Below are 26546 nucleotides of genomic sequence, written 5' to 3' on the forward strand. Positions count from 1 at the left end.
TGATTTAAAAATCTGATAAATTAATAATTTACAGTGCTAAGTAAAGATTATAATGGGAACATCTACTTCCTGGCTTTACACAATTTTAACTGTAACAGTCTGGTTTCCACTTCACAGCACAAATAGTTAAAATTTTTTAAACCATTATTAAGGAAATTATGTCTAAAATTGCAATTTTAGAATTTTAGGTGGCAAATACTGGTGAAGTTCTTTGTTGCTGTTCCAGGCAAGTTTTACAGTGCCCCTCTTTATCATTTGGTTGATATACTTTACTGACATATTCCAATGACTCAAACTATAGCAAAATTATTAGGGGCAATTTTCAAGTACTATTCTCTCTAAATATCATTTAGTTTATTTTAAAAATTATTTGATGCCCTATAAACTTTTAATTTTCTTAGCAAATCTCTTTATAAAAAAATTCTCTTTATAAACACATCAAAAAAATACTTTTTTGTATATATGAAGTCTGAAAATTACAAGAATTCTGCAAAAGTAAAATAAATACGTTTGATTACCTGTAACCTTCTTCTCTCATTAAAGAAGACAAATGGAGCTTCAAAGAGAATTCAGAAAAGAAAATATGTCATTTTTACAATAAATATTTTCAGGCAATATCTAATGATTTGGGCAACCTTATAACATCTTTTTCCTACAAAATATTAACTGGTTAATGACAAGCGTTCAAATTTCAAGTTTTTGAAAGTGTATTCTCATCAATATCAACATTAAATTTAGCACAAAGCAACCAATTCCAAGGTAAATATTCCATAATATAAAATTTCAAAAATATCTAATGGAGCATAAGTCCTTGCTTATGTCAGTAATATCTATGCCTGTCAGGTTACTTCTGGTCCCTATATTATCCCTAGTATACATAATAAAGACAGTATTGCATTCATTCATTTATATGTAGAGATCATGATCATTGTGAAATCATTATAGTGATAATTATCTTTGAATCAATTGTTTATAGTATATTATTTTTTTCATAGTCTTATAATGTCAATATATTTTGTGTGGAAAGTTTGCACCCAGTGCAGGTTCTGGAGCGGAATGGCAAAGATCAGAGGCTCTGGCACAATCAAGGTTAGTGGGAATGGTACAGATCTCACAAAGATGTGACATTTGCTGACATAACTGTAGAAAGTGACTAGAATAGTGTTGACATCTAGTAAGAGCTCACTAAGTGTATGTTCTTGTTGAATAAATTGAAACCAAGGGAGAGATACTATCACTAATGTTCATCTTCTCTACAAATTACTACAATTTTATTTAATATTTTATCATTTTCTATTTGTGATATAGTAAAAATTCAATTGTTTTCATAGTTTTTCAGAATTATATTGAGTGTGAATCACTAGTTGGCAATATATTCATTCTCAAATTTAGTCTTTTATGCATCTTTCAATTTAAACTTAAAAATTCTACTTCTTAAAATTATGTAGCATGTACTTCTCTTGTTATTTTTGAGATTTAATGAGGTTATGAAAAAAAAGAAAAAATCTCATATGTATAAATTTATCATTTTGTTAGTAGCAAAAATACACCTAGTGTTTTTCAATTCATTTTAGTGTTATTTCTTTGAGGGACAGTTGTTTTTTTTTTTTTTTTTTAAGTTCTTGATTCCTTTCTAAAAGGTCTGAATTACTGAAGTTGTCAAATAAAGTTTCATATTTCTCCTTTGCCTTCAGTCTGTACCCAAGAACCAGCTTCCCCTCTTGGGCATGGATTATGTTTGGGTAAGAAGGAAGGCTGTCCAGATTGATGAAGCAATACCCCTGGGAAAAGACGATTAACATGTATAAAGGGATTTCCCTGCAGTATAAATACCAGCACGCGCCCTCCCGGTGCTCAGAGCCTCCCTGATGTATATATGCAGGTAGTGAGATTTGAAACGGCCCTTTGAGATGGTGATATAATAAAACTCTGACTTGAGGAGCAGCACTTCTCCTCATTTTTCTGCTCTTTTGTGGGAATGAGTTGCCAACCTTTTACTTCGGCTGATACCTTTATACCTCTGAATTCTGAGTCTTCTGCAACTCTGCCTCTGATAATGCATCACAGCGCTGCCGAGTGCCTACCTGTCTCCAACCACGCCACCAACGTGATGTCCACAGGTACTGACTCCAATAACCGTCTACGTGTGGCTGGGCCTAAAATGTCAGGGTGGACGCTTTGAATCTTGTTAGTTTAGAATCTCATTGCTTCTTTTATTTTCATTGGTGTTAAGTTAAATATTCAGGATATCGAAGAGGTCAAAATGACTAAGAAAATTTTCAAGAAATATTAGTAAGTGTAGTAATTTCTATTACTGTTGGTTTTATTATGAAAGAGATCTGTTTTCTATATAAGTAAACAGTGAGTCTGAAAACCATTTTTACGTAGACATGTATGGATAAAGAGCAAAGCTAAAGAAATAGTGTAAAATAATTTAACAGGTGTTATTTCTTTATCTAAGAGATTTATTTGGTTTTTAGATTACATTTACTACCATGTCTAAAAACAGTCATACACCTCACAGTAAACACAACTGAATGATTCCCAATACCAAGAACAATGGGTTTCAAAGAATAAAATAATTAGGTGTTTAAATACACTTACATTTTTAGCATAATTAAAAACTCAGAAATCAAATCTAGAGGCAATATAATATTTAGAGACCATAAACTGAGTTGAATTTTCTCAAAATTGAGTTCTGAAGAGACTTCAAAGTTTTTATATTTTCTTATATAACTTTCTTAAATGAAAATTAAACTTGAGAATTCAAATATATTGTCTCAAACACAACCAAGCAGATAAGTACATTTTGTTAATGTGTCCATTTTTTATGCAGTAACAAAGTGTTTTGAAGTTGATTTATAAACAGTCTTGAGTTGAGTAAATGTCTTCTGTTTAACCGCACTTTCCACTTGTTTTAAAAGCAATCTAAATATGAACTAAATTTTATACATTTAAAAATCAAAATTTGAGTTGATACATTTATATGCTGATTTAAAGTATTTTAGCCTTATCTTTTGTTATAATTAAGCAGCTTTCAAACTTATACGTAAGTTTGGCATTAATCTTCAGCTGAATTTTAAAGTATCTAGAGATCATATATTTAGACTTTGGGAAAATTATTAATGTAGTGATTTTTTTATCTACTAAACATTCTCAGAATTTAATTTAAAATGTACTAATGAAAATATCCTCAAACATATTTTTTGGAAAATGTAATAAAGTATTTTTATCAAAGAGGTGTGGTATAAATAAATTTAAACAATTATCACATAGCTAATTGTATATTTTACATTATAGGCATTTATATAGGTTGGTGATGAGAAGGATAATGCATTGTTTGCTTAATCTACTGTGTGTGGGTAGTATTTGGCTAGAATAAAAGTAAAATTTGGAATTGAGGTTAAAATTAAGCGAGTTTAGGTCAAAACCCTATTTATTTATTTAAAAATAAGTAAATAATGTATAAATAAATAATTTATAAATATTATTTATAGCTAATTCATAAATAATTATAAATAATAATGTATAAATAAATAATTTAAAAATAAATAAATAATGTACTTAGTAAGTTAGCCCACCCTTTTACACTACTTCCCCAAATCAGACAAACAAAAGGTATTTAAACCTTGGAAGTAAAAAAATTCATAATCAGAAAAGTGACCTAACGTGTTTTAAATAACAATAACATTGATTTTTATAATTTTTCCATCAAATTGTAATCATATACATCTAATTGTCTAAGTAAGGAATTAAAAATAGTGATTATAATGAGAAGAGCACTTAGATATTGAATGCGTTTCATGTTCATTTGTTTAATTTTGGAATGCATAGTAATCATTTTAAAGTAAAATGACTTCAGTTCTCTGTGTCAGTTGTAAAATGAAAATTTATGCAGATATTTTAAAGTATTAAAAATTGAGTTATAGTTAGAGAAAATATGTTTTACCTTCTGAAGAAATTTTGTCTTTAATCGGTAGACCATATATTTTCAAAGGATTCTAAATCTATTCTTTATAATATCTCATATTATTCAAGAAGATACAATTTTATTTATGAAAATCCACCACTACATTCAGGATATCATGAAAAAAAAGAGAAAATAAAATACATAAGAAAACGTTGGCTAGTGATTTTATTGTCAGTAGTCCATTGTGATTCATGTTTAAAGCTTGACAAAAGTTTAGTAATTCTAATTTATAATACTTTCAACATACACATTAATTCAATGAAACCTATAACTATTTATAAATGAGGTTAAGTTTATATGCTAGGTTCAACCTTTATAAACCTCAAGTTACTCAACAATCAATGAACTTATTTTTTGACCAGCTTCATCATTAGAATTGTTGAATTAATTGTGTGCCTGAAGAAAACCTACAACCTCATGATTTCAACACCAGCCTAAATACATTGTACATTGTCGCAGGCTTTTCATAAGCCTCTGAACTTAGTGGGGTTTTTATTATTATATCCAATAAAAGGCTAGTGACTCTGCCATTTCCTCTTTGATGGAAACAATTTGTTAGGTGAATAAGCAGAAGTAAAGACTGATCGGGAGTTGATTTCTGTATTCATTGCTCCAGAAAAAGACCACTGTATTATACTATGTTATACAAGAATTTTAAGAAACTATCCTCTCGTCAGTTCTTTGCAATGTCTATATTGGGTGGAACCTGCGAGAATTCGGCTACTTCCAATTAGCCAAGTTTCAAACTGGTCAATCACCCCAACACAGAGCACAGGATATAATTAATGAAGGTTCTCGTCCACTTTGATGATTCATGATCTCATTATTTGAGACAAATTTCAACCCCTAGTTTTAACCTACTCATCAGAGAACCGCCCCCAAATGAGAACAAATTATTGGCATATAACTTTAAGAATAGCTTAAACGTGTACTTTTGAAATGAAACGAATGTGTCTTGAATCCTCGTACATTTTCTTACCAGTCCCGTCTATTTTGTCTTTGATCCAAACTCCTAAATGTTTGTGCACATATTTCTTGGTGACAACATTGGGAACCACAGCAACAGGACTTCATTATTCTGTTCCTTCCTGTCATTATGGAAACCAGTCATCGACCTATGGAGTGATGGCAGGTAAGACAAATTGTCTTTACATATAAGATTGAGTTTGGGGACACTTGGATGGATTTCCTGGGTCTGAGGGAATCTTGACCAGAGTATATCATGAATTTCAGATCTCTTAACCTTGGAAATGCTGGTAAAACCACCGCTTATTGAAATGTTCTCTGATCTGTGATGTCTTCAGAGACCATAATAGTTATACCTGATTGCCCCTATTCTACACACCTCTGAACTGCTATGCTTCTTAACTCTTGTGTTTGCTTTGTATGATTTTTATTTTAATTCTCTACTGCCAAACTGCTCATTGTCACTTGTTTATGCCATTAGTGGGCTTGCCTACAGTAATAATAAGGTAGCCGCGAGCCTTATGTGTCTATTTAAATTTAGATGTAAATTAACTAAAATAAGGTCAAATTTAAAATTCAGTTCCTCAGTTGCACTAGGCATATTTCAAGTGCTCAGTAACCTTACGTGGCTACCAAAGCAGATGGACCAACTTATAGAGCATCTTCCTCATCACAATATTTCTTCTGGCCATTTGGTCCATAAAGATAAATAAGACATTGAAGGCTAAGAATGATTTGCAGCTGCTTTAGCAATAGTTGAGTCTTCGGCAGCCCTGTCTGAGATGCTTCTGAGTCTTAGATGAGATTGAAATAGTTGAAGTTACATATCTTTTTTCCCTTTGGATAAGTAAAGCATCACTAGATCAAGATAAACTACTTGTTTATTGACACTTGCATGAAGATATTGATAGCACATTTCTTAAGGAAAAGAAAATATGACCTAAGAGATCCACTCATTACAAAATTTATGACTTAATTTTAGGATATGGCCATAGAAACAATTTTGCTGGGCACAGAAGTTTTTTTGGGTATCCCTTAATCTTTTATATTTATTTCTGCAGCAGGGAGAGAAATACTGTGGGTAACAATAAACTACCAAGGATCTATGGGAGAATGTGAGTGTGTGTGTGTGTGTGTGCACACTTGTGTGATATTGAGAAACTCTGGATAGAGAAATCACATATTATGGAAATCTTGTGTTTTGTTATCCAGAGTAGGTAATAAAAAATCAAATATGGATTTATGCTTATACATTTGAAATAAAATTGAACAAAGAATTTAGTTCACCAACCTTTAATTTCTCAGAATTTCTCTGTTTGGCTCAATAAAACATTAAAACTTTAAAATAAAATACTCCAGAACAAATTAGCTTCTTTTACCTTCTATTAGGCAGCATTCTGAATAAACTAGTATCCTCACCTTTATATATAATGAAAACTGATGTTCTTAATGGTTACCTGTAAATCCTAATGTCTCTCTTTAATAAGTAAGAAATAAAGAAAGCCATATTTTTTCTTCCTCTTTGAAAACAGATCATTTATGATTCATATATGTAGTAGTTAATCAGTATTCATGGTTAATGAGAACAGCCCTCGATGATGAACTACTTTCATTATAAAATAGAATAATGTGCATTTAGCCACTAGAGGTGCAGGCAGAATGCTTTCTGAGGCCTCCACCACATTTTGATTATGGAGACTGGAAATAACAAGCTCATGGTCACGTGCTGCCCTTTCTTGGAGGAAAAAGGCCTTGCTCTTCCTTCACAGTAAGTCCCAGGAACCCCAGTACAACTATAGGCGCCCTCTATACCCAGCAAGTGGCAGGAATGGATTGAGGTTGGCACAAAGATAAAACCAGCCACAGACCAAATACTTTTAGACGGTTTTTGCTACCACCTCCCTCTCACCAGATCTAGGCCAGTGTCTGCGGAGTTCACAGCTGACCTGAGAAATTTAACACCCTTCCAATTTCCAGGATTGGAGAGAACAGGCCCAGGTTCACACTGGGAGTCCACAGGCAGCTCAGATTGTGCTGGTACAAGTTTCCCTGGCAGGCTCAGCAAACTCTCTTCCTCATTAAAAGCTGAAAAGGAGAGACCCCTGGAAAAGCCCTTTAAAATGATTCAAGGCCTGGGTTAGTGACAATCACGAGAAAAATTGCCCTAAGATTTGGAGGTATTGCTGTAGTCTTAAACCAAAATTAAATATATTTTGTCACTGAAAGAAAAATTCACCATAGCAAGCATAGAGATTATATTTGAATATTTTTTGAGAGGGATATCATTAAAATGTGGTGTGCTTTATAATTTGTTACAATGTCACTATCTTGACATATATTTGGTAATTAGCCTTTGCATCATGGCCGATTAAATCTCAGAGAATCTGAACCTTTCTGCCGTCATCCCCATAGAAGCTACACAAATTGAGTTGTAAAACACAAGAATTCAGAAGTATTCAGGAATTCAGAAAAGGTATAAAAAACACAGGAGAAACCTGGCAATGTCATTTGAATTTTCTGAGAAGTCTCAAGGCGTTCATCAAATCAGCTGCTTCCACACGATCCACAGAAGCGTCTAATCGTCAACAACAAAGACAGATTCGTTGTCACATACTCCATATAAAAGTGAAGCTGCAGAAAGAACAATATTTCAAAGGGTGTGAAATTGGCTTTATTTGAATATGGTTATTTTGTCACTATACTCTGCTGCTTACATTTAGTTTGAGCATTTCAATAAATTAATAACCCATCGGAAGACAAGAGCTATAGCTAAATATTTTGTTAAGGTTGGTAGGGAGGACTCTAATGATCAGATGTATCCCCTGTGCTTCATAGCCCAGGTGTGGGCATACCAAAGAGAATGACTGATTGGATGAAATGAATTAGCCACACCAGGAGCTAATGACAAACCTTGTTCAAGTCAGCATCTCCGAGTGTCAGTCTCTTCGTATCCAAGTTGCAGTGGGTACCACAGGTCTATCAGAGTTGAGTTGTGGCAACTTTGTACCAACTCAACCTGGCTTTCTCCTTCATCTTCTCTTCAGGTACATTCTCAGTTAAATTTCTTCTTCTGTCTCTTTTCTCCTGAGAATTTAGATAATTCAATAGCCTACAGTATAGATAATAGGAAACAGGGAATTATAAATGCTATTCAAAAATCTCTTCTGGAAAAACACAAAAGAAAACAAAATAACAACAAAAACTCTTCAAAACTCTGATTCCTGGGTATCTGACATTGTGTCTGTTCTCCAGTTTCTAAAGCTGGGTCAAAGTTAGAAAACAAGCTTAATGAGCTGCGTACTTTGTCCACTGTCCTGTGGAAACTGGGCAAATCAGCTACATGGTAATGATTGCTAAATCCAGCAAGGTTATGACATAATGGCCACCCAAGATGTGCTGTAAGAGTCCTTGCTTAAAAATTAATTTTATCAGGAAAGCAAAATAGCTGATATTGGGGAATTAATCAAGAAGATGGATGTTCTTTTCTTATGAGAAGTGGATAATAAGAGAAAAGATTAGTATGGCTGCAAGTGCCCTTTCCACCTGGGCTAAGGCAAAGGGTAACAGAAATCTGTGTGACAGTGACATAGAGAAATAGTCTACTTTGGAGCCCATCTCTTCATTCTTGTCTTTTTTTTTTTTTTTTCTGTTTCATTTTTGTCTTTTTTTGTTTTATTTAGTCTTACTTTTCCCTAACTTATTCTGGTTGTGTTGACACTAAGGGAAGGAGTAATTCTGACCATCTTTTGCCTCTGGATCATGAAAGGACTTTCAGTAGCACTGACACTATGTATTTTCCCGAAATTTTGTAGCCTCTGTCTCAACTGCACAACTCGGTGATTGTAAAGCAGCCACAGGCAATATTTAAACAAACAGGCATGCCTGTGCTCTAAATCAACGTAATTTATAAAACCAGGCAGAGGACCCTGTTGTACCTGAATAGGATGTACAAATGCACAAAAGAGAAAAAAAATCACAATTCAAATTTAGGATTTGTTTCACGTTGTCATGCATGAGGACAAAAAAAAAAAAAAAGAAATGGAACTATTCAAATGCACTTTGCTGTGCATGTCTTCAGCAAGGTGGGAGTATTTCACTGTGTCCCTCTGCTTCCCCTGTTTGTTCTTTTAAAGCTTCATAACCTCAGAGATGTTGTCAGTTAGCATCTGGCTGAGCCACATGATGCAGAAGAGCCCCCTGCCCTGTATCACAGAACCTTGAGCCAGGTCCCCACGAGGCAAGACCATGGCCTCCCCGTCACCTACTTTCAAAGACTCACCTCTGTTCCTCTCCCTCCTCCGCCACCCAGAAGTACATGCAGAGCAGTTCAGAAAGGCTGTGGTGGATTAATCTGCGGTGTGAAAATACATCTCGGGCTGTAAAGAATGTACAAACACTTCCAAGCTATTTAGGTGTGCGCTTGTTCTAGGCTTATAGACAATTTTGCTTTAGCAATGTTTTGGAAATTGTTCATGAAACTTCTGCTGGACACGACTCACTGCATGTTATTCTCCTCCTCCCCAACCTGACTTTTCAATAATCCAGGCTTTAGAAAAAAATTTTAAATATCTTGTCATGTATACCATACCAATCACTCCCCATTCTTCCCCAGATATAGGTTCATATGATAGAAACCACAGGTTGTTTGGCTGTGCTTGTGACTGTCATGAATTTCTGTTTAAGGTTAGTTCCAGGAAAACCGTGTCCTTGCAGATAATTGTGGATACTTTCAATTAACAAAAAATAAAAGCATGTCACACATTGTGCTTTCCTTTTTCCTCTGGATGCCAGACTTTTGAACATGGTATTTCCTGTGTACTTTTTATGGACTCATGTTCAAATTTATTTGCTAAATGTGCATTTCTCCAGAGTATTTATAATGTATAAACTAGCTTTAAAATTTTCCAGAAATAGAGATGGCACACTTCCAATATTTGATTAAATAAATATAATACTTTTGTCTGAAAGCGTTTGTTTAATGTAGCCAAATATGTTTAAGATGCAGAAATCTTTAAAGTCATTTGATTTCCCTGAGTGCAGACTACCTGAAAAATGAACTGATTATTTTGATTTGGTTTACTGCAATGTTCATTGGACTTCACTTCTAGTTTCAACTGTGTAGTGAATTCATCATGGCACCCAAGGAGAGTTATTTAACTTGTTTTTATTCAAATTTTAAATTGTGGGTATAAAATACATATCTTTTCTACTTCATTTGTTTATATAAGTATAAGAAGATGACAAATGTAAAATGAACGCAGCACGGAGATTTGTAGCAGTGCGACTATTATCAGCAAGAAAAATTGAAAAGAGTGATCAAGATTGCTAACAAATTCAGACCTTTCTGCATCTCATGTAAACGATATGCAACAAATTACTTATGTGAAATAAAAATAATTTGACACAGATTACATGAGTTATCCAAAGTGCCTTAAAATACATTAAATATGCAAAATAAAACAGCAGCCTGATTTGTCTCTCTGTTTTTACTCTTTCTCAGAGTATTTCATCATTAAGTGTATTAAGTGGCATTTGCTCTTTCTGAAAGATGAAAGAAGTGAAGAGTTTTTCATATGTGTAAGATTCAACTCTGAAAGCAAAGCAAAAGAAGTCTTGAGATGAATATTAAGTAAATGTTAAAATAAAAGTGGTCAGTTTTCTTTTTTATATATTAGTCTTTTCTTTTACTTCAACTAGCAGAAATCTAAAACTAATAGAAAGCTAAAAATGAACCCCAAAGGTAATAAACATTAACAAATTGAGTTATGTAATAAATTAAAAATTGATATTTAAAAAAAAATAAAACTGGATAATTTTGATTTTTAGAAGTAACATTAATTGCTCTAGACAGGAATAGTTTCTTTTGTATATTTTTTACATCTGTGAAACGGCTAAATTTATTTTATGCTATTTTGTTTAATTTCTCACTTGTTTGTGTATTTTGCTTCAGAAAAGTAATATAGTCTACTGGATAGGGGTACACTATATAATACATATTCTCATGTAAATAATATAAGCCAACAATTTGCTGACTTACACTATTCTTTGCTCATTGCGTGTTGATATATTAATGTAAGCTTTATATATTCTGGCAAAATACACTATTACTCATGTCTGACTTGTGAATGTATTTATAGAGAAATTATAGGTAGCATAAACTCGATGTATTTTTTCAGTAAGTTTCTAAGAATGATTACTGCAGGTATTCTGTAGTCATTTATTTTTAGTTTAAATACTTATTTGTACGCACAAGAAAGATTATTAATTATTGCATATTTTATTTACATCAAAATGTCTTGGTTATACAGGTGTCATTTAATATAAATTAAAGTTAAACCTCTATGAATAAAAATGTAAAGTACTGATGAAGAAAACAGAAATAAAATGTGTGGAAATTTGGCTTATACCATCCTCTCACCCACTCTCCACGACTGAGGCAGACTCTTCTTTCCAAATGAAGAATGAAATCTAGAAGCAATTAAAAAATTAAATCTTTTAGTTTTTTGTGATTTATTTTAACTCACTAAATGGATTCAATGCTTCATCATTTATGGGTGATTACCTATCATATCTAGAACTGCACCCTTCCTTGCCACTTATTTTTGCTTCCTAAATAATTGTCAGGAAGTGATTCCATTATATTTTATACTTTTCAATAACTCTTGTTGCTAACGTTTTAATAGAACTTCAAAAATTACTTTTTGTTAATGTCTGTCGCTTGTTAACGTCGAATCTATTTAAACATATTAATGTATTTTGTGTTCTCATAATTTTCTTTTTACCTGACTTTACTAAATTAAGCATTTACTGAAAAAACAGTGGGGTTTCTTAATAATGTAAAATCAATTTTTCAGTCCTACGAAAACTTCCCAGCATAGCCCTTAACCACGTGGCTTGATTATAACAAACATCATAGATTATTTGTTCAATGAATTAAGAAAACAGAGATGAATATGTACATTCTGGTTAAAGTTGAACCTCAGATTCCCAGGAATAGATGTCTTTTAAGAGAAAAAAATGATGGAAAACTCACACTTCTGTGAAATTTGCTTATTTCTATTTTAATTATTTGTAAGTCCCTGCTTCTTTCCTTTGGCTTTGCATTATCTTTGTTTTTGCTGCTCCCAGGAAGGTGGAAAATAAATCATTGCATTTATACTAAGCTACTCGTCTATTTCAGAAGACTGAATGTCAGGTAACCTTTCAGAATTGAGACTGGCTGTCACAGAATAATCTTATGGGCCAAACTCTTGCATGTATAGAAATGGGGGATAATTACAAACGGTCCTTTCCTTTTCTTGCTGTTACAGGGAGCTTAGCCCCTTGTCTTTATAAGTTTCCCGACCACACCTTGAGTCATGGCTTTCCTCCCATGCACCAGCCTCTCCTGGCAGAGGACCTCACAGCCGCTGATTTCAAGCAGGAGCTCAGGCGGAAAAGCAAGTTGGCTGAAGAGCCAATAGACATGGATTCTCCAGAAATCCGAGAACTTGAAAAGTTTGCCAATGAATTTAAAGTGAGAAGAATTAAACTAGGTATGTGCTTGTTATGAGCAGTGGGGCACACAACCTGCTCTGCAAATTCTTACTCTGTTACTGTTCAGTCTCTGACACTCTGCTCAAAAGTCCAAGACAGTTTTCATTCTACATCTCTACTGTGGATGTAAGTTACTCGAATGATGACAAACCTACAAAAACCTTCATTTCCCTGTAAATTCTTAGTAGCCAAAATACATAGATTTCTAAATTAATGGTACTCTTTTTCAGAGATAAGTTTTGAAGTGCCTTTTTTACCTATATTTTATTTGAAGAGATACCTTTGTATGATTCAAAGGCTAAAAAAGTATAAGTGAAATATATCCCTTCTGCTTGTTTTTCCTGTTTGTCAGTGTTATGTGGCCTTCCAGAGATATTTTATGCATATACATATAAGCAGATACATATATTTCTTCATACAGATTTTTTTTCACTTAACTATTTGTTTTGGAGAGCTTTCAATATTAGTTCTTTAGAGAGCTTTCTGTAATGCATCTGCCAATTTCCATTTTATGAATATACTACCAGTCTCCTGCTGATGGAATTTATATGGCCTTCAATCTTATGCTACTGAAAACAATACCACAATAATTAACTTCATAAATGTCATTTTGCACCTATATAAATACATGTGAAGGGAAAGTGTTAAAAGCAAAATTGCTTGATCAAAGAGTATGTGTGTTTGTAATCTCGATAGATGTCAAATTGGTCTCTGTGGACGTTGTACCAAATTTTACTACCACCATGGGTGTCTCTTTTGCCACCCTTCAGAATATGAGCTCCATGAAGGCAGGAGTTTTCTGTACTTTGTTTTTTGTTTATTTATTTATTTTTTGTTTTCTCCTTAGGGGCATATCCTCAGCACTTAGAACAGTGACTGGCACATAGAATAAAAAAATAGTTGTTGAAGGAAAAAGATGCTATTAAATCTTTTGAATCTTTGCAAATCAGATAGGTCAAAGTGGTGCCTCATGGTAGTTTCATTTTAAATTTCTCTTATTATGAGTGAAGAGTGAAATGTTCTTTCATGTGTTTGACAGTCATTTGTAATTCCTTTTCTGTGAACTGTCTGTTCATAGCCTTTGCTCACTTTCTATTGAAAAGTGTTTTTAATGTAAATAACCATAATAATTAACCTTGATTTTAATGCATGAAATGTATTTTTTAATGGATTGAAATGATGGTGCAAACTTTTGCATTTGTGAAATGAGCCACTGGTAATTTTTAATGATATTTATTGATGGGCATCATATGTAATCATTTTATGCATACAGGTATATAGCCTTAGGCCCTGAATTAATATGTAGTAACTATTTGTCATAAACACAGCAATAGGCATCTTTATAACATTCATTTTCAATTTGCTATTTATATTGCTGTGAATGTTTCAAGTTCTATATTGATGGCTTATATCAACTTGTATTCTAAAAATGTTTGAGACAATCTATGAGAACTTTTTTTTTTTTTTTTTTTGTTAGCTTCTGCTTTATAACAAAGTGAATCAGTTATACATATACAATATGTTCCCATTTCTCTTCCCTCTTGCATCTCCCTCCCTCCCACCCTCCCCATCCCAACCCTCTAGGTGGTCACAAAGCACCGAGCTGATCTCCCTGTGCTATGCGGCTGCTTCCCACTAGCTATCTATTTTACATTTGGTAGTGTATATATGTCCATGACACTCTCTTACCCTGTCACATCTCACCCCACCCCCTCCCCATATCCTCAAGTCCATTCTCTAGTAGGTCTGTGTCTTTATTCCCGTCTTGCCACTAGGTTCTTCATGGCCTTTTTTTTTTTTTCCTTAGATTCCGTATATATGTGTTAGCATACTGTATTTGTTTTTCTCTTTCTGACTTACTTCACTCTGTATGACAGACTCTAACTCCATCCACCTCATTACAAATACCTCCATTTCATTTCTTTTTATGGCTGAGTAATATTCCATTGTATATATGTGCCACATCTTCTTTATCCATTCATCTGTCGATGGACATTTAGGTTGCTTCCATGTCCTGGCTATTGCCTGGAGATAGAAGCATTACTGAATGATATCATAAATATGCTTGGAGGTATACATAAAATATTGTGTGATCAAAGTCTCATAATAAACATGTTTTTAGGGAAAGTAAACACAATTCTTAGTTTTAGGGAAAGTAAACACAAGTCTTAGTTTTATCTTCAACATGTTGAATTTTTCACTCTTAAAGTTGAGATAGAAATATTTATGATATATCACCATGTATTTTATGCATTATACTTAATATACTATAGATTTTGAGTATATATCATCAGATGTTTAATAATAATGATTAAGAGAGAATTTTTAAATGTCTTCTAAAGTGTTTATGACACATCTAACCAATCTGGCTAAATATTATGAATGGCAGATGTTCCTACCTGAATTCTTTTGACTTCTAAAAAAGTAATTTATTAACTAGAAGGAATTTTTTTTTGAAATACTGAACAATTCTACACTGAACCTTACTGCTATTCTAAGTTGCCAACAAATATATGGTTAGAAGTGGTAATTAATAGTTGACAAAGATACACAAATTTGTACAATAATGGACCAAAATGAATGTTTCTTGAAAAACTGAAGTTAATGGCCTCTGGTGTTTTTTCACAGGATACACCCAAACAAATGTTGGGGAAGCCCTGGCAGCTGTGCATGGCTCTGAATTCAGTCAAACAACTATCTGCCGATTTGAAAACTTGCAGCTCAGCTTCAAAAATGCATGCAAACTGAAAGCAATATTATCCAAATGGCTGGAGGAAGCCGAGCAAGTAGGAGGTACAAAAGTTGTTTCTGGAGACTCAGTGATGTTCTAACCTGAAAACAATGCCTTCCCTTGGTTGGATTAATGCTAAAGTGAGAGGCTTGAAGTTTGGTTTGGGTTTGCTTTTTCTCTTTGATGTGAAAAATAAATATCTTGTTTCATCACACTAAAAAAAGCAAGGCCAGTGCGAGTATAGAAATAAGTTTACTGAGAATGTAAATTGTGAGAGAATAAACTGTATAAGGAAAACCTCTAGACAATATGGCATAGGTGTGAAGTGGTAAAATGATTCTTTTTAACACATCCAGATTGTTTTGCCTCTGGGCTATATACTATAGTAATTATACATGAATCATTTTTATAACCTAATATAAGTGTAGCCAGAGCAGTTGCACACACAAGCAATTGCTAGATGAGCCATTTATTGTGATAAAATTATATTAATTATATTAATGTCAAGGCTGGATAAAGAGCAAGGTTTGAGAGCATTCAGAGCAAGTGTTCCAACTAAAAGTAGGGATAGGATTTAAAGACAATTGTTTTTGCAAAGTTAATATTTATTTCTGTGTTAACATTTTAATCTAGGGCTTGTAATCTAAAATGATGTAGATTGCAAAACTTTAAAACAAAAATGTATGGTAATTTTATTTTGCATTGTTTTATAAAGAAAATTTTAAATCCAAATCTGATAGTTAAAATAAAAAGACTTACTTTGTTTTTGGAATTATTCATCTTTTCCCCATCACAGCTTTATACAATGAGAAAGTGGGTGCAAATGAAAGAAAAAGGAAACGGAGAACAACTATCAGGTATACTTTTGAGATATTAAAGAGTTACTGGAGAAGAAAAAGATATTTTACAAATGGAATGAGCATTTAAGCATAATATAGGTTCAATATAACATAAAAATGAATAGAGTCAATTGAGAAAATAAGATAGGTGAAAAAGCATAACATTTAATAAATTACTGGTGAGATAGGGCTGGAAATTTAAAATTTGATGAAAAATATGTATTGTTTGATTCAAGAACAGTTTTACTCTGCAAGTTTTGGATAAAACAGAAACTGGACAATCACTTCTAAACAGAGTGACCGTTTCTATTGTCCTTTTAGACATAAGTCTTGCTCTGGCAGTATGGTATCTTTGTTATTACAAATAACAAAACTAGTCATCAGTATTTTAGCTGCATAAAGTTCAAGGTAACTCCTTGCATTTCAAGCCAGAAAGATTGTTCATTGATCTTTTTGTAATTTCCATGAGGCTCACAGAGGAATTGCTAAAATACAGTTTTTGTTTTAGTGGGTTCATTTCATTTATTGTAAATAAATGATTTCTGGGAGACATTTAGAAATGCCCACAGAATTATTTCCTTCTCAGTAAGTCAGTGCCCTCTTGTGGCACAAAGTGGGATAAACAGAATGTCTGGGTCCCCCTACTTATTTCTTCCTGTGACTCTGGTATAGGTAGCCTACGGAAGACTAGCAAACATCCAAATGATCAACAAACTGCACATTTATCTTTGTTGAAGAGCTTTGAAGGTGTTTCCGGAGTCTTTAAATTTCCTTTTTATGTTAATATTTAGGAAATTCAACCTAACAGTTTTGATCTGCCGAAAACATCCCTAAAAATATACTATCTCCCTTTCTCTCCTGTCAACTCCCCACCTCCCAGTATTGCTGCTAAAGACGCTCTGGAGAGACACTTTGGAGAACAGAATAAACCTTCCTCTCAAGAGATCTTGCGGATGGCTGAAGAACTGAACTTGGAGAAAGAAGTAGTGAGGGTTTGGTTTTGCAACCGAAGGCAGAGAGAAAAACGGGTGAAAACAAGTCTGAATCAGAGTTTATTTACTATTTCTAAGGAGCATCTTGAATGCAGATAAGATTTCCTGTTGTGTAATAGCCAGTTTTTCTATTTTTCATTCCTTTCTCTTCTTCAGCCAAACTAAAAATTCGTTTTTTGGTTAGCTTCAAAAAAATCATATCAGTAACTTTTGCAGAAGCTTTTCTTTTCTACTTTAAAAATAAATACGATAATTTAAATTATATTGATGAATTATTCTCAGAAGCCACATTGTACTTTTTAAGCCAGAAACTAATAGGAATAAAACAGTGATTCTCTCTCTCAATATATCTCTCCCTCTCTCTTTACACACACACACACACACACACACACACACACACACACACACACACAGGGGAGTGGTCTTTTAGTTTAAAGGTTCCTTTTCCAAAGGCTGTGTATCTGCTTTTTAATATCTTAGTCAGTAATGTCACGTAAAGAATATCACCAGAGAAGATCCAATTAGAAAATTCCTTAACTGATGTCCTGCTTACCATCAGCTCTAATAGTTTGTTTGAACTAAACTTTTTTTTTTATAAAGTTATTTTATTATTTATTTATTTATTTTTGGCTGCATTGGGTCTTTGTTGCTGTGTGCGGGCTTTCTCTAGTTAGGTGAGCGGGCTTCTCGTTGCAGTGGTTTCACTTGTTGCAGAGCACGGGCTCTAGGTGCACAGGCTTCAGTAGTTGTGGCACGTGGGCTAGGTAGTTGTGGCTTGCGGGCTCTAGAGCGTAGGCTCAGTAGTTGTGGCGCACGGGCTTAGTTGCTCCGCGGCATGTGGGATCTTCCCGGACCAGGGCTCAAACCCATGTCCCCTGCGTTGGCAGGCGGATTCTTAACCACTGCGCCACCAGGGAAGTCCTGAACTAAAAGTTTTGCACTTAAAAACCACAGGGGCCTTTGAATTTTATTATTGCATTTAGGAATAAATCTTAGAAGTGACACCTTTGAAGTTAACATTTAGGGCATAGAGCCCAAAGAAGTGTTTCAAAAGAAATTTGCAGAAATATTAATTTATGTTCTTTTTATTCTTCCCAGACATTAGCTTTTTTGATGTTTAGCTTTAGAAAATATGCTTTATTGATTCTTGAGCCCCACACTGCTATTTCTGTAAGCTGTAAAAATGCAAGGAAGATGTCTGGCTTGTTTGCTGTTGTTTTTCCAGGGTCTGGGAAAGCCTATGCTCACAATGGGCATGCAGTCTTTGTTAAATGAACAAAGGGCTGTGCTCTTAACAATGGCTACGAACTTGAAGGGAGTCTAATTTAATAACATAACTTATTTTTGAAATCTCACAACCTAGAAAATCATCTGGGGTCCTATCAGAAAAGATGATCATTTTTTATGTAATTGGTTAGAATATGATTTATTATTAATAAAAAAGTTTGCTATATTGAGCTTTTCAATCCAGAGAGTTGTACCGTAAGGGACGTATTTATTTAATTTATAAGAATGTGCACTGTACAGCACAGGGAATATAGCCACTATTTTATAATAACTTTAAATGGAGTATAATCTGTAAAAATATTGAATCGCTATGTTGTACACCCGAAATTAACATAATATTGTAAATCAACTATACTTCAATTTAAAAAAAGAATGCACTTCTTTAAAACTTGTAGGCAGAAGTAGACTGTAATGTGATAGCACTATCAAATAATGACTTTGTTTTGCATTTTGAATGTCAATCTGCTGGCAATGTTTAACTTATTTTATGTAACAAAAATGGGAATTAGACTAAATTTTTTTTATTTAGAATGCTTACTAAACTACACTGTCCTGTCTCTTGCTTTTTGTAATATTAATAAAGACCAAGCATTATACAGGTCATAATCTATGTAGATTATGTATGTCTGTGCACACATAATCAGCATTAATTGGATGGCTAGAAACTTTGATATATCATGAACAACAAAAAAAATTAGTTTTCATGGGATTGACATATATACACTGATATGTATAAAATAGATAACTAATGAGAACCTGCTGTATAGCACAGGGAACTCTACTTTGTGTCGCTGTATGGTAGAAACTAACACAACATTGTAAAACAACTATACTGCTATAATAATAATTAAAAAAAACTAGTTTTCAGTGGCCTGATCATCCATGCTTAAGGACACATCTAGCACCCAGGAGGTGTTAAATAATATATATATTTAACTATATATTTAATATTTACTATATATATATAAAGGCTTTTCTTATTTGAGAGTAAATTCCAAATTTTTCAGCTATGTGGATTTATAAGTACTTTCTCTTGATAATTCACCTGCTTAAAGCATACATTAGTTGGGGAAGTGATTCTTTAGTTTGCAAAAGGCAGGGCAAAATGTACATACATATATACACACCTAAAAATACATATATGCATGCCTTTGAAACTTGCAAATAGGAGCAAATGTAATGCAATATAAATCTAGAATAGTTTTTGCACTTAAAATCCAGACTTTTTGCACTTAAAATATGAAACTGCTGGGAATGTTTAATCTGACATTATATAGCAAAAACAAGCATGTGTACATGCTTAGTCATCATTACAGATGTATGTTTAGATCATATGATCAGACATTCATTTTAAAGGTCATTCTTTGCAACTTTAGATACAATTAGCATTGGAAACCAATTTTTCTCCCTAAAAATATTTTGAATCAATACTTAATATTGAAATAGCAATTCCTTAGTTATTTAGCTATTCATTGGTTGTAAATGCACTGGTATTTGCTATAAACTCATTTGTATAAATGAGTTTTGAGACTATATTTTCTAACTATATTGAGATAGAATTTTAACAGATACTGGCCTTTTTAAAAAAATAGAAAATAGTTAATGTTAGTTAGAATCCTAAACTGCAATTAAACAAATGACAAATGTGATTTGCTGTGCAGTATCTATGTGTTCATACATTTGGGAATAAACGTCAAAAGCTGACTTTAGCCACACAGCCTTTCCATCTCATGTTTTTGTGAGCTCTTCTGTGGTAAATCTTCAGGAATTCAGTAGAGTTCCACTAAAATGGAAAGATCTGTTTGTCACTTACCTATTGGTATACTCAATTTTACCCTGTAGAGGTGGTTGAGAAACTCATTCATGTAATTTACCTTTCCATATCGAATGGTGGAAGTATTTATTTAGTTAAAGGAAAACTTTTCAGTGGTTGGGGACAGAGGGGTGTGTGTGTGTGTGTGTGTGTGTGTGTGTGTGTGTGTGTGTGTGTGTGCACGCGCGCGTGTAGCACGTCTTCAGGTTCTTAGGAGGATGGCATGTGGGGGAGGAGGAAGTGTGTGTGCTGTTCCAGTAGCAGGGTACCTCACCTCAGACTTCAGGATCCTCAGGCTTCAATCCAATTGACTCTTGAAGGAACTAAGTTACAGGAATGGTCTTAAATACCTTTACGGGACTCAAGCTTCTACAGAAAGGAAATTGGAAAGGTGATCTATTTCTTTGTAGCTGCAAAACCCTATTCATGTAGAGTAATGGCATCAAAGGAGAAGGTCATCACAGGTCTCTTTTCAGATCTGCACATACACTGTTTTAACATGGCAGTGTCTGAAATGGGGGTGCATGTTTAAATTGGGCCCACTGGGATCAGGCCAGAAGCGTCGCTACTGGGCTAGTAAGGAATGCACATGTGGCCAAGGGGCAAGGGCAGGCTTCTCCTAAAGGCATTCATTACAAAGAATAAAATACACATCACTGTGCAGGTCAAATAACATAAAGCTCACAGGCTACTAGATTCCCCACTCTGGTCTACAAGGTCACTATCTTTTTAAAATTTTTTTTAAAATTTATTTTATTGAAGTAGTTGATTTTCAATGTTGTGTTAATTTCCTGAGCCCATTTCCACTATCCCTGCCATGACCAGGTGCTCCTCTCAGAGCACAGAGTACAGTCTGTGCAACACAGTCATCCGACAGATGGTCATTTTATGTTTTCTAAGATGAGTATTGACATTTCTGTACCACATTCTACTTCTCTGAGACTCAGCAATCTCCTCCATCCATGACTTTCACACCCAGTAATAGGATATGACATTGGGCTGCATCCCTTTCAGTAACAGAGAAATTGCTATACTCCTCTGCTCTCTTTCTACTGGCAAACTTTTGTTTGACTACAGCTGTTAAAGAAATCCTTTTGCCAGAAGTAGGAAATGAGGGAAATCAACTTTAAAAAAAAAAAAAATCAGTATTTTCATTAAACTCAGTGTGTAAGAATCCTTGTTTCCTAATCTTAAGGGTCTAAAAGGAAGTTTTATTTTTAGCAAAGGATAGCGTAACATTACAAATTTATAGTGACTGTTCGTGAAAACTGCCACCAGAGCATTTTATAAATGTAGCCAAATCAGAATGACTCTACTTTTTCCTTTGGATCCCAAAGTCTTCTGTGGCATCCATTTTTGACTGAAATTTAAAAAATAAGCTCTAAGACCTATCTGTTTAAAAATGGTTATCCCCTGGAAGTTCTAGGAAAGAAATTATCAGATAAATTTCATGTAAAACCACCAAGTCTTAGACTTATTCCATTCACAAACATCAGTCCTGTATCAGCTGCTAATTCTTAAAAAGATAATTATTGTTAAAATGTAAGTAGCAGAGTTATCTAATTTTTCCTTCCAAGAAAGTAATAAAAATCAGTCTTTTGAAAAATTACCAGATATGCATAAAACTTTTAACTTCAGCAGAAACCAAAAATAGAGTTAAAGAGATAAGGGAAAAAAAAGCATAATACCAATAAACCTTTATTGGGATTTTTTTTTAACAAAATAATTTTAAAAGCAAAACCCCCCACATGTCAACAAGAAAGTAAACAAGAAAGTTAGTTAGCATTATTATGTACATCCAAGAATCAAAACAAGTTCTGGGTTAACACTCCATAATCCAGTAAAATGTTTTGACCCATCAATGTTCAGGGTAACTGCATTTAATATTATCAATAACGGAATCTTATCTTTGAACATTATAAAATGGTTTATGGATTATAGACTGTAAAGTGTAGGTTTTTGTTTTTCCCACCAATCCATATGCCACATGTCTACTAGTCCTAAAATGTATTGATGTTGTCCATATTAGTCCAAAATATCCATTATCCCAAATCAACCAGGTTACAGCTATCTGATCTCCTCCAGAAGAGTTTTTATGCTGGGATGTGCTAGAACCCATATATGACAACATCATTTTTCAAAGCTAACCTAATTCTAAATTCTAACTAATCTGCCACTTCTTCACTTATTCTCACTTTCTATCCATACATTAAATACCATAGCAACTTTACCTTAAAAAAATGCAGCTAATACATTAATACACATTCAGGCAGTAATTTCGGACAAAGTTGTAGTTTATTTACCATGAAAAAATGCTAATTTTTAAAATTTAGGTTGAGTACTGTCATAGTAGTGTTATTTAATTGAGAATGATGCCTTCAATTTAGAGGGTTCAGTGTACACATTAATACAGTTCAAAACTAAAGAGATTAAATTATAACTCATATGGAGAAAATCTCAGTTCTTGGCAGAAAGATCAAAATATATTGTTTTATTACTATAAAATGTTATTAATTCAGTGTCTCTTTTTGCTAATTATATTTAATTCACTTTTATAAGCTTTACAAAAAAGAGCCTGGATAATTTTTGTAAAAGGCTTCAATTTGAGTTTAAAATGTAATTCTTTTCTGTCAGTTAAAATGATTTAAAGATGTGCACAATATGTTTGTGCTATTTAAGGCAGGTGCCAAGCACATTTTGAAAGGTAAGAAACTTACCAACTAGAATGTTCTCCCAAAGGAAAAAAAAAAGAAAAGCTCGTAACAGTTTTTGTTTAAGACAGATGTTTAAATAGCACTCTTCTTTCAGGTAATTTAAAAATAATTTGGCAGCTGAACCGCCTATGGTCATAACACATATCGCTAACAAAGGACAAGTTAACAGATACAGAATTAATGATATACTTTTAATATTTTTACAGGTCTCTTTAAGCTGGTGCCTAGTGGCTTTAACAAGATCTGTATTCAGTGAAAAAGATTTAGAACATAAACGACACTAAGTAATGAATATAATTTCTCTATGCCATGCAGAAAAGAAGTCAACATTTTACACATCATCACTCCTAAACAGTTTTAATTAAAATCCAACTGTTCCCATTTTTGCATCATTGTCATTCTTTGGCAAAAGATTCAAAACAGCCATGGGTTAGGAAACAACTGTTTACTCATGGTCTTCATTTTTGCAAAATAAATGTGTTTTGTAAAAGGAATCTGCAGTGTGCCTGGTTTATACTAAATAATTATAATAGGCAAAATATAATGGCTTTTTTGATTAATCTACTCCTAAAGCTTTGAGTTGCCGTTCAATCTCTTCGTCGGAGATAGTAGCCTTTGAAGTAGAGGCAGATGGTAAGCTTCGGGCTGCTGACGGAGCTTTGGCCATCTATATTAAAGAGAGCAAAAGAGAAAAAATGTGTATTATCAAACTTTTGGGATAGGACATAAAAGATGTGCTGCAAACAGGTGTAATTTACTTTTCAAACAAATATTAAAAACATACAACCTAACATAAAGGAAAACTTAAAACAATTAAGTGACACAAATGGTAGAGAAAATATTTCCAACTGAGAGAATAAGACATTCATACCTTTCCAGAGATTTCAATTCCAATTTCATCAAGAACTTGATTCACAATATCTTGGCTTTCTTCTTCATCATCAGAGCCTTCAAAGATGTCATCAAGTGTGTCATTGACTTGAGAGGAGGGGAGGAAACAAAGCAGTTACTTTCAAACAGATTTCAGGTTAGGTTTATATTTTTAGAAAAAGGCCCAACTATGTAATTTACACAGTACAAATAAAATTTATGAATGGATGGAGAAAAGTAAAGATCTTAGGTAGTTTACATTTAAGTAGAACAGAAAAAAATTAATAAACAGTTTGTGATAAATGGAAAGGTAAATGATTATAAAGCTTCAAAGGGAAGAGAGTATATCCACCTGGGGGGAAGTAATATGTGAGATGGTCCTTGAAGGACACATAGGATTTAACCAAACAGAGATAGCGTAGTGTGAGCAAAGACATGGTGGAAGGCAATAGGGAATATATATAAGTAAGAGTAAGTTCCTCTGTTTGGTTATTTAAGATGTATAAAGGGAAAATGGTTGAGAGGGAAAGAATTAAAGCAACTGGCCTGTGATCATTACTAACATGATCACCGGGGAATGCCCCCAGAGAAAGAAAGACAAGTAACCTAGTCTGACCTCTCTGTAAGCACGCTGCTAATTGGGCTCCTGCTAAACAGACTAATATTAGCTAGCAAGAGAGTCCTTGTTTATGGAATGCTCCTAGCAGGCTGTTTTTGCTTTGGTATTGCTATAGCTACTATCTATGGGTTTATATCCATGACTCCCCAGAAAATAACACATAAGGTAGGTGACCATCTGAGGTATAAATTTAATATATTTCCTAAAGTGCTCTCTTCAACATGAGATGATAAGCAAACCTATTGGACACACCATCTCTTATGCTGGGTCAAAGAGCTTATGTCTGATATGGAAAGAAAAGATCTGGAGAGTCATTTGGGATGTCCCACCACTCTCCTTGTTTTGCATGTGCATCTTAATAGTTTGTATCCTTGACATTGCTACTAAAGCTTGACATTGGTTAAGATCTCTGATTTGTCTGAGCATGGTTTGATAATTTAATTTTTTGCGTTAGTTTAATAGTATAAAGTCAGTTGGAAAAAGCTAAAGAGCTTAAGGCCAAAAAAGTGGACTATCATCTCCGAAGAAGTAAAGTGAATGTTAAGACTTTAATTACAATCTCAATTCTTCCACTTAGTACCTGTGCAACTTTGGAGGAAGTCACTTTACCTCTCTGGGTCTCAGTATTTGCATTGACAAAATAAAGGGGCTTGACCTGAAAACTGTTTCTGATTTATAATGTAGGATTTTATTTTGTAGTCAGAAAGAAGCCACTGCGGGAATATGATCGGCACACTCAGAGGTAAGCTTCTAGAAAAATAATTTAGCAGTGATACTCAGATTGTAATGAAGTAACAAGGGAGGTGGGGAGTCCAGGTCAGAGTTTATAAGGGCCTGAATGAAAAACTGCTTGCAGAAAAAATGAAAGAAAAGGATGGAGGAGAAACACCAGAATGGTGTAATCAGGATGTAATAAAAATTTCCCAAAGATCTTGTTTCCAAAATCTAAGTGTGAACAAGCATTGGCACAACACTGTACAATATAAATTCTAATTGGAGAAAGACATGTCCATTTAAACCTTGAATTTATCTTTGGGTGAAAATACTAACGTTAAAATACCTTACTGAAAAAACAAGTAACCACCAATAACTACTATTCTTTCAGACTCACTTTCAAATTACTAAAACACAAACAAGAACTGTGACAGATACAAGTTTTAAGTACAAGCTTATTGACTCTCTTCATGATAGCTTAATGGAATAGTTAATCCCTCTGTTAAGATCTGCTCACACCTGTGCCATCACTGGAATCCACATAAACATATTAGATACCGTGATCATTATATAAATGACAATTCTCTCAGTCATTAAAAATTCACTAATGATGTCTTTGAAAAATTATATTTTTGAAAGTAAAGGTTCAAAGTAAAAACTAAAGTAAACAATTTTTGGAACTATCAAAGATACATGTACAGTATCATTAAACCTTAGAAGGAAAACAGATACTCTGAAATAGAATACTAGAACAAAGGTAAATTTAGTAATCCTAGTAATTTAATTAGATACTATTTTATGCAATAAATGCCGTTAAATTAAAATGCTAGCAGATAAGCAGAACTAAACTGGCATATCCCGACACAGTTGTAAAACAATTAGAAAATATCTTTGCAAAATAATGATGCCAGCTTTGACATATCATACAAATAATGATTCAATGTTGACCAGGGTGTTGTGAAGGGTCACTCATTCGTTATCGGTGAAATAAAGATGGGCATAGTCCTTCTGGAAAAAGTCTGGCAGTATGAATCAAAAGCTTTACAGAAGTTAATACTCTAAGAACACTGAAGAAATTCAGACAAAGAAACATATTTATCAAAGGATTATCAAATACATTGAACATTTTAAAACAATCTTATTGGCCAATGTAAGAATGGTTCAATAAATTAGGGTATATTGATGTTACATAATATTAAAGCCATTAAAAAAAAAAGACTTCAGAGAAAATTCAAGGTAATGAGCACATGTTTATGTTATACTACTGTTTTTTAAAGGCAAGGTAAGATTCAAAATTGTCCATGTTATATTATCTCACTTTAGAAGACATGGAAAAATATAGGAAAGACATATACAGTGTTAACACTAAGTATATCTGGGTGGTGTGATGATATAAATTTTTTTTATAGCTTTGTTCATTTTATTCCTCATATTTCCACCACAGCCTGTAGTTTATACTCAAAAAGAAGAAATTAAAATTAAATTTAGACTCTGG

At 33.5% G+C, this 26546-nt stretch overlaps 2 protein-coding genes across 2 annotated transcripts in view; one reads left to right on the forward strand and one right to left on the reverse strand.

Moving 5' to 3' along the window:
* Positions 1-1037: 1037 nt before the first annotated feature.
* Positions 1038-17183, forward strand: POU1F1 (POU class 1 homeobox 1). The gene is made up of 7 exons (XM_036850580.1): positions 1038-1089; positions 1695-2120; positions 4953-5102; positions 12247-12471; positions 15101-15265; positions 16000-16060; positions 16923-17183. The coding sequence occupies exons 2-7, from the start codon at positions 1979-1981 to the stop codon at positions 17131-17133; spliced, it is 954 nt and encodes a 317-aa protein (XP_036706475.1). The 5' UTR covers positions 1038-1089; positions 1695-1978; the 3' UTR covers positions 17134-17183.
* Positions 17184-21816: 4633 nt separating this feature from the next.
* Positions 21817-26546, reverse strand: part of CHMP2B (charged multivesicular body protein 2B) — a 29928-nt gene continuing 25198 nt past the window's right edge. Inside the window, exons 5-6 of the mRNA XM_036851562.1 lie at positions 23720-23826; positions 21817-23515 (exon numbers count right to left, since the gene is read on the reverse strand). Coding sequence (XP_036707457.1) covers positions 23405-23515; positions 23720-23826 — 218 coding nt within the window. The 3' untranslated portion in view covers positions 21817-23404. The remainder of the gene's footprint in view (positions 23516-23719; positions 23827-26546) is intronic.

The sequence above is a fragment of the Balaenoptera musculus genome, chromosome 4 (assembly GCF_009873245.2).
Source record: "Balaenoptera musculus isolate JJ_BM4_2016_0621 chromosome 4, mBalMus1.pri.v3, whole genome shotgun sequence".
NCBI classification, from domain to species: Eukaryota; Metazoa; Chordata; class Mammalia; order Artiodactyla; family Balaenopteridae; genus Balaenoptera; species Balaenoptera musculus.

Coding starts and splice junctions, on each gene's coding strand:
- POU1F1 (XM_036850580.1), top strand. CDS start 1,979: ATGAGTTGCCAACCTTTTACTTCGGCTGATACCTTTATACCTCTGAAT. Junction 2,121..4,952: donor CACCAACGTGATGTCCACAG/GTACTGACTCCA, acceptor TTTTCTTACCAG/TCCCGTCTATTTTGTCTTTG. Junction 12,472..15,100: donor AGTGAGAAGAATTAAACTAG/GTATGTGCTTGT, acceptor GTTTTTTCACAG/GATACACCCAAACAAATGTT.